The sequence below is a fragment of the Trichoplax adhaerens genome, genomic scaffold (genome assembly GCF_000150275.1).
Source record: "Trichoplax adhaerens TRIADscaffold_1 genomic scaffold, whole genome shotgun sequence".
NCBI lineage: Eukaryota > Metazoa > Placozoa > Uniplacotomia > Trichoplacea > Trichoplacidae > Trichoplax > Trichoplax adhaerens.
In genome coordinates this window covers 9974124-9983754 of record NW_002060943.1, presented here as the reverse complement: position 1 = coordinate 9983754, position 9631 = coordinate 9974124, and the positions used below count along the sequence as shown (strand labels likewise).

The 9631-nt window shown below is 34.8% G+C and overlaps 2 protein-coding genes across 2 annotated transcripts; one reads left to right on the top strand and one right to left on the bottom strand.

Moving 5' to 3' along the window:
• Window positions 1-503: 503 nt before the first annotated feature.
• TRIADDRAFT_20369 (uncharacterized protein) lies at window positions 504-1085 on the bottom strand (the record flags this gene model as incomplete). The annotated part of the gene is made up of 1 exon (XM_002108176.1): window positions 504-1085. The coding sequence occupies one exon, from the start codon at window positions 1083-1085 to the stop codon at window positions 504-506; it is 582 nt and encodes a 193-aa protein (XP_002108212.1).
• A 5023-nt stretch (window positions 1086-6108) lies between these two features.
• On the top strand, window positions 6109-8280 carry TRIADDRAFT_63193 (expressed hypothetical protein; the record flags this gene model as incomplete). Its single annotated transcript, XM_002108911.1, has 5 exons — window positions 6109-6129; window positions 6619-6792; window positions 7240-7369; window positions 7830-7939; window positions 8028-8280. The coding sequence occupies 5 exons, from the start codon at window positions 6109-6111 to the stop codon at window positions 8118-8120; spliced, it is 528 nt and encodes a 175-aa protein (XP_002108947.1). The 3' UTR covers window positions 8121-8280.
• Between the last annotated feature and the right edge of the window lie 1351 nt (window positions 8281-9631).

Genomic DNA, 9631 nt, shown 5'->3' with positions numbered 1-9631 from the left:
AAACAGGGTTCTCAATCTTAAAATAACTAAAGGCTGATTACAAATAGACTTTGAAAATTATGCATAGTTGCTTTCTTTCCAAGACTGTGTCTAGGAATAACCTGACTGTAACAGCTAAATAGATTGCAAGTCATAATTTCACGATCAGTACAAAGAATATTTCCTCATCTAAACACCTGGAAATTTTCCGTTACGAAAGCTTCGCATTCAATAACCAGGTATCTTTTTGTAGTGTATACAAGATTACTGGTACCTCTTTAACATGTAAAGGCGATATCATTATCAACGCAACAATTATGCTGTTTAAAGTTTAATTACGTGATAAATGTAGTAAAAGTCAAAGGAACGCAATAATGTCATGACCAACTCAAAGTATTAAATCATACTATATCAACCTAGCCGTAGTATATCTTAATGGAATTAGTACTGTGATAGAAGTTGCAAACACCTTTTTATCGTATTATTGTAACTGTACCTATACACAGAAGCAGTAGATTATCGAATTACAAGAGTGAACAATGAAATGAGCGCTTCTTCCTTTTCACTTGCAAGGCAGCGCGAGTGGCTGTCTCAAATACATCTCGTACACCTTCTTTAGACTTAGCAGAACATTCCAAGTAGCTATAGGCATTAATTTTTTCAGCCATAGCACGGCCTTCCTCAGGTCTAACAGGCTCTTGCTTCATTTTCGCTAATTCCCTACGTGTATTTTCATCGTTCCTCAAATCCTTCTTGTTACCAACTAAAATGATAGGTACGTTAGGACAAAAGTGTTTGACTTCCGGTGTCCATTTTTCAGGAATATTTTCCAGACTATCTGGACTATCGATGCTGAAGCACATTAAAATCACGTCAGTATCCGGATATGATAATGGTCGCAAACGATCGTAATCCTCTTGTCCTGCAGTATCCCATAATGCGAGTTCTACTTGCTTCGAATCAACTTCGATATCAGCTACATAATTTTCAAATACTGTAGGTACATAAACTTCGGGAAATTGATCTTTGCTAAATACAATCAGCAAGCACGTTTTACCACATGCACCATCACCTACAATAACCAGCTTTTTACGAATAGCGGCCATGCTCAACGCCGCAGACAAAGCGGACTTCTACAAGCAAAACAAGACAGAGATTCGCAGTTATAGGCAGTTATTTAACTTCGTCTGAAATTAATAGTTACTACATTATCAAGTATATCATTAAGGAAGTTTAAGCTAACACTATAGTTAATTCCAGTGAATAAGTTAAGTCAATGATAGAAGATTATCAAAGGTAATCAATAACATGTTTATCTGGTGAACAAAAGCACACTTCCTGTATTCGAATTATTAACAATCCTCGTTCTTTTGATCTAATTGAAAAGATCTACGTAATGTACGGAAATTAGTTTCGTAACAATATCAAGGATATTGACAATAGGTCTCAGTACGCATATACGTGCACATATCTACGAGTGTTACGAAGCAGGTTACAGTCAGACATGAAATGTTAGGCTGGCAGATGAGCCTAAAGTCTTGTCGCATTATCGAGCTACAAAATCGAAGTTCAAAACCAAAACTGAGGCTCACGATGACATAGACGTAAAAGAAATCACAAAGCTAACAGACAATTCGAGAAAATGATGCCATCCAGTATAACAATAATTGAAATGTCATTTCTGCGCACAGCCTAATTTTTGTAATAAATCTTAAATGCAACTCTAACCTCCTCAGTCATAAATTTAAACTAATAGACTATAACAAAGTCCAACTGTCCAAGCATGATATTAAATTAGCAACATCGTATAAACGTATCTTAACAAAATTTGAGTATTATTATTAACCGAGCATCTTAATTTAAATTAATGCATTAAAACAAAAGTTGACACTACAGTGTACGTATAACAACAAAACACTAAAGCACACTGCACGAATTTAATGAAATAAAAGGTACTATAGTTCAATGTAAATTTATTAATCGAAAGCTGCAAGGCACTTCAAACATACTGTGCGTCCTAATCTTAAAATAATCAACTTTGTTGAGATTACACAAGCAATTTCTACGGAAATTCGATATTCGTGATTTGTCTCTGACGATATAGGCTATGAATCTAGTATGTAAATATTATTATCAAAACGTCCTACAGTTACCACTGTAATATAAGCGTGGACATCATCGTAAAAAGAAATCGGTATTATTTGGATAACTGATATAATGCACTAACCAAAGTATTTGGGTAGTCATGTAGTCGTAAATTTAGGCTAAAGATTCTCATCTGATTATTATTATCGACTTATAAAGACTCAATTAAATTACTCAACAAATGCTAGTAAGCTATTACAACGATAATCATAAAGTACTGTAACACAGTCACCACAAAATAAGAAATGAATTTTGATTATTATCAAATCAGTTTATATTACATCATTAACAAATATTGTCATGTGAAGTTTTTCGGTCTATTACTAATGCATGTTGATTCATTCTGATCCTTACAGATCACCTCTATATACAATCTTCAGTTGTCACTAATGAATATTCATTATTTAAAAATTATATCGAGTGAAGGTATTATAAGATCGAAAAAATATCATACTGTGCAAGTTTTATCCTACGGTGAATAGTAAGCGTCTCCCATAAATAAAAAGAAACGATGAACCTATCACGCTTTATTAATACCCACAATACAATAAACACAGCAATCTATAGACCATGGATTACGATTAGAGATGCATTAACGTTACTACATAGCACAGTAGAGTACGGACTTTTCGAATAGTCTATGTGAATATGTGATTAAGCAACGTAATATGTAATAAGGTAGTAGAGTTCAAAACAGAAATGAAGTATATTACATCAGCGCTGTCAGTAAAATTGAAACACTATAGACTTGCCTAACATTAATCTTATACAATCTGCAGCGTCAGTTTGCGGAGTGTGAGTGTACAATCTACAGTATAGTATTGTAACCTACGAGTATGTAAAAGTGGTTATGAATTAAAAATTGCGTCTTCAGTTTGATGGCAATTTCTATACTGTACAGCTCATACAGTAACATATTTTAAACTAGATCAAAGATGAATTCGTAATTACTTTGGCTCTAATCCTAATTATAATAGTAAGTACTTATGGTCTCTATTTAATCTAGGACATTAGTGTTGTGTTATTCAAATTAATTTCATAACTACACGTATTTACGGTATATCAGATCTCTGGGTAGGGTCTCTGTTAGCATCAAGATAGTGATTTCGTGATTCATCATCATGGCATTGCGCAACAACGAAACAAACATCTGTACTACAGTACTGGACAGTATACTGTCTGCCTGCAGCATGAACTCGATGGTGACTTAGAAAAGTACAGTTCAGTACAGTACAGTGTGTTACTGTACTGTTATACTGGTTGTCAATGGCATACTGTACTGTACTGTACACTGTGTACAGTACAGCATGCTTTTTTTCTTTCTTTATAGTACTGTACTGTACAGTACAAACTCTGCTAGTAGCTAGATTCATGGAATGGGACCGATGAGCACTGTAAGTACAGTACTGTACTGTATACGTTCGTGTGGAGCGCATGTTTTCGCCGAGGAAATCCCTACTGTATTAAGTTAATTAAACACCTATCTAGGGCAGTCTCGACACCGGATCTTAATAACTAATAAAGGTAGTAACTACAGTCAGAAGTCATGAACACGACTCAATACGTACGTACAGTATAGTTCTGTGCGGAAAACTCTCTTACAGATCTTAAGGCTGAATCTCCCCCGAGGTCGAGCTCCCGGGTAATTAGTCAAGTTCACGTTGAACTCCTAATGTCCACGATTGTTACATATAACCAATTATATTATTTATGATGATTAATAGCAGTAAACTCTTTAAGCAATCTACGTACTATAAATATGATGAACACGACGAAATAGTATGAAATCTAGTTCAAATATTTGAAAAAAGCCACAAGCCCTATCACAGTACAGTAATCCGCATCGCACCACATGAGTCTACAGCGCGGAGTAAAATATTCAAGGGTTACCAAAGATTTAGTTTTTAATTAATTAAAGATTTTCCAGCTACAGTACCACGCAAGTAGCTACCAGAAAAGCTCACAACTAGTGTAAATCGGTGACGTAAATAAATTTATCTCTAATCGTTTCATGCTTTAAATTTTACTATCTACAATACAACCATACACAGTACAGTACTGTGCCGTAGTTTTTCGATTGATTATAATAACTAAATAATTATACTGTACGGTACAACAGTTGCTCTTACACGCAATGTATTGTATGCGTTGCAGTATACTGTATAAAGTGTACACATAAAATGACAAGATGTGGCATATCAATAGGGGATACTTGAATGAGCGATACGGTTGCTGCAATGATAGACAAGTAAAGACAACTTGCTGCCGTATTAATCTTAATACACGACTAAAAATGGATATTATGCAGTGGACTTTCACAGCGTAACTACGCTGTACCGTAATTTCCAAGAAAAAATTCAGATCTTACTGGCTGTTAGTTACTGCTACTATGATAAGTACCCCATAAATATATAGGACGCGTAACTTTTAAATAAGGCCAACTACACTAAAGTAAAAGTAATTACTAAAAATTTTAGCACACAGATAACGAATGGCATTGCATAATACGGGTACATAAGGTCGTCTTACCAATTTCATAGAAGGTACTTCTCTACATTACTGACAGTAAACTTAACACTTGGTACTTTCACTTGAAGTGCAGTACAATACTGTACTTTTATTTTTTTACTAAGCAAACACTTCGCTTCATGCTACAAAAGCATATACGAAAAATAAGCAGTTTAGGAAATTTAGAAAGAAACTTTTAATCTCTATACTGGCATCCAAACATAATTAATACAATATTCGTCGAAGTACTTACATGTCTAGAAGATAATAGGGTTGAAATTAATCAAGAAAAAGGAAGTCTGCTGTCTACTAGCACTTGCTTTATTAACTGTAAAAACCTTCGATTCTCGAAACGGTACTGATGATCAGTACGGTTGTAACGTACACAAAATGCGCCTCAAAAACCACACCTCAATATTCATTAGAGGGTGGTCATTATATTGATACGATTTCTAAAGCGTACGGTGCTGTATCAGCAATGATGCTTCGATCCGTACTGTACAGTATACTGTATGCTGTACAGTGTACTGTACAGTATTCTGCCGGCGATAGCTACTTCCATGAGGAAATTCCTATACTGAAGCCCCTATTATATTATTATCAAACTATAGATTTCTGTACAATAGTTCAAAAATTTCTTTCATGATAGATGTACACTGTATTGTACTGTACACTGTACAGTACGCTAACTTTACATTTGCATATTCCATATCCTCACGGGCCTTACCCATTACCGTATACGTGCAGTAAGTGTATGTCTGTACACTATACACTATACAGTACAGACCAGTACCGACGGAGCAGTGTAACATGTGGTTACAGAATGAATGTAGCAACACTAAGTACTGTATACAGTACTTCATACTGTGACACTACTGTACTGTACAATGACGAAGGCATGGGCTGAGCTGAGTAGAAAAAATAAATCAAAGCACAGTACTGTTTTTTTATTACTGTACTGTACTGTACTGTACACTGAATAGTGAGTACAGTACTGCTATGGACCATTTTAGTTAGTAGTTATTCGCGTTTATAGACAGTACCGTACAGTACGGTACGGTGCAGTAGATCTTGCAATAGTACTGTACACTACAGTGTACAGTACAGTACAGTACAGTACTGACAGTACCGTACTGTACTGTATTTCGGTTTGATGAGTAGTTGAGAAAATACAGTAATTGTATAGCAAATTCATATCTGCGATAGACATCCAGTTGCTAATGCTAACACGCTGTTAAGTTGATTTTGTGCAGTATGATATACGATTTCATTAGTACCGTACTGTACTGTACTGTATAGTAGAATGACCGAAAAAATGACAGGCCTCCGTATTATTTTGCGCTGACGGCCCCTTTACCTCCCTTTTTCTTTTCTTTAGTAGTGAATTCAGTATGCACAATGAACCTGTAAGCCGTTTTCAGCGATGTCAGGCGACAGCTCCAAAAAAATATTTTTTGGGGGAGCCGTCGCAAACAAATGGCTGGAACGCCCTATAGTGTACAGCACTGTACAGTGCACGCTGCACAGTGTAGAAAAGATAAAAGGAAAAACACTGCGACCTACTGCACATTAGAGTTACAATACAGTACACTGTACTGTACTCAGTGTACTGTACTGTACTGTGCAGTACTGTACTGTCGAGTCCGAAAATTGTGAGTCATGTACAGTACTGTACTGTACTGCACTGTATACCTCATACAGTACATTGTACTGTACATGTCTCCCTCAAACATTATAGTACTGTACTGTACAGTACAGTGTACAGTGTACAGTACAATAACTGTCCTGGACTACAGTATACTTACGCGAGCGTATTATTAATTGTAAATATTGTATTTCGTATGGCATAGTATCTTGTATCCACACTGATCAGAGATTCACTCAGTGCATAAAATTATCGAGTCGTATTATGCATATAATATTTTGTTCTTAAAATTAAAGGAAGTCTTAGGAAGTTAATATGGACTTTTTTGTTTCTAGTTGAAGGAATATCGCGTGACAGGTCGTCACGCACCAACCGATAAGGAACCGAATCCCGCGCTTTATAGAATGCGTATTTTTGCCTCAAATGAAGTAACTGCCAAATCCAGATTTTGGTACTTTGTTCGTAAACTTAAAAAAGTTAAAAAGGGGACTGGCGAAATTTTAGAATGCCGTTTGGTAAATGCTTATTCATAATATTGCATAAACCATTTTGATTGCCAAGAGAACGCAGCATGCAACAGAAAGACTGTTTCATAATCTGTGTAACTGTACTCGAAATCTGTAGATCTGAAGTTTTGTGTTTATAAAAGTGCAACATAACAGTGTTTCTTTTTAAATTTTAACTTTATTAGTAGTTAATAAGCATAAATAATGAATATCTTGCGATCTGTGTAAGCTTAGACCCTAGCAGAACCCGATAATAAGCTTAATACTAAATGCCTATATGCTTTGTAATGCCCTAACTGGTTCAACTAGTGTACGTTTACATACTGTACTGTAACGCATATTTTTACTTGGGATATGAAAATTATCTCGTTAACGCTACGACAGAATTTAAATTCTAGTTTTGAAGGGTTACATAACTTTGTTAGTTAAATGTTTATAATTCGTAAATTATTGCAGATTACAGAAAAAACTCCAACGAAAATTAAAAATTTTGGAATTTGGCTACGGTATGACTCTCGCAGTGGAACTCACAACATGTACAAAGAATTTCGAGATTTGACCATTGGTGGTGCAGTCACAGCGTTGTGTAAGTTGATGCATATGTATGGAAGTCTTAAAGCACTTGGTATCAGATTGTAGTTGTGATAATTATTTTGCCTATATAACGCAAATGATAGAATCTATTAGAGTTGATCCGAATTCTTAATAGCAGTTTGCTATGCTGATACCTATGCATTATAGTGCACTGTTCAATTATTTACCATGTACGTTGTAATTTGTAAATGACCGTAGATGAAATTATATCTGGTAATGGCCGACTTATGGAGTTTAGGCTAATTAAAATAATATTAAATTTCTAAGCAAATTCTGTATTGATCTTGTAACCCATTATGGCATAAATTTAGTCAGAAATACGATGTGGTAAAGTAGATTTGTGATCTTTGTATGCCTATCTTATTATGTTAAAATTACTTTAGAATCTTTTAGAGTATTATTTTACATCACCTGCATTAATTTGTTGTTACCCGTTTCGTTACGTCATATAGATCGCGAAATGGGCGCTAGACATCGAGCAAGAGCCCGATCTATTCAGGTTATGAAGGTAGAGCCCATCGTAGCATCCAAAACTAGAAGGCAACCAATTAAACAGTTTCACGTAAGTTCCGCAGATTTACTACCATATTTTCGACATTCTAGCTAGGTCTTTCAAATGCATAATAATAACTATCATTTTGCTCCGATAGGATTCAAAAATCCGCTTTCCTCTGCCTCATCGTATCATAAGATCACAATTTAAATCCAAGTTCGTAGCGAAGAGGCCGAATACATTTTACTAACAGCTGTTTGGATAACTTCCATTCAAAGAACTTTCAAGTAACATAACTACAAATTATTGTGGGGTATTTCATACTTTACCGAAGTTGCGGTAATAGAATCATTTTATCGGTCGAAGTTTTCTCTATATTTCAGAATGGTCAGATAATCTAATAAATTTTGAAATATGAGATATGGTGAAGTCTTTTATGAGTACTAGAAAGTCATCTCTTTGAATCATACATATTGTAGATTAAATTGCATATAAACAAATTGAAAGGCACCTTTGACTTTTATATTTAGCGATGCTGAATAAGTTACTGTACATTATATAGTATGTGTAATTCGCTAGTGATGCTTTGAATTGCAGATACATCGCATATCGCTGTATGAGATCAGCAAACAGTATTCTTTTACTAGAAATAAATTTGTGGCCTAAAAGAATTTATTTAGTACTGTACTTTATTCACCTCAACGAGACTTCAGTGATAAATGGGAAATTACGTATAATTTGTATAAATGATCGGATTATTAACGGTTTCACTAAATAGGAGTAACCGTAATAATGTATCAATATAAGATACTATGTACTAGCCTAAAATTTCTACTATACCCAAGTTTAGGTATTAGGGTTCACGAGAGTATGCATCAAATTCGCATTCTGTTCATCTATAATTAAAACTGAATTGAAACTAAGATAGGCATACTCTTAATGAAGAGTTTATTGCAATACTGTAGTACTCTATTATGCAGGATAAAGGGAATACCGGGAAGTTTTCACTATGCTACTGTACATCATAAATAGAAAAACCAATCGCAGAGGATAGCATGGTTACAGACTGAAAACATACCGTGGAACTGTTGCAATTATGAATTCATGACCGTCCGCACACTCATTTACGGCCGATTACTAGACGAGGAGTACACGGATGTAGATTTCCGGTTAAGGTTATGCAATACACTGCATGACCCAAAATGAGAGCTGATGGTTTCTACTTACAAAGCGAAATGCTATCGGTGTAATTGTGCTTCATGCCTATTTGGCTGTCATACACTACAACTATACAATAGTTAACATTTGTTTATCTATAAACCATCAAGGTACTGTAATGTAGAGGCTAATTAACTGATGTTTAATATTAGAGTATTTGATTTGATATTTAACACATGTGCGTATCCTTTATTATTACGGATTTCAAAGCTTCAGTCCAGTCTGCTTACAAGAAAATATAATGAGCTTGAATACAACATAACAGGCAAAGGTACCACTACGGTAAGCACTAACTATAAGACCTCATAATGCTCTCCTCAAATGGCATGCCATAAAAGAGTCAAACAAAATTTAGAGTGAGTAAATATTTCATAAAATATCACCATTTAAAATAAATCACAAAAAACAAAAGAATCGTAATTTCAATGCATCTCAACATTTCACTATGCGTACAAAAATGAAATAGAGGTAAAAATATTATAATAAATTTTCACATAATTTAAGTTCTTTAATTTACTGATTTACTTCAAAACCCACATTTGG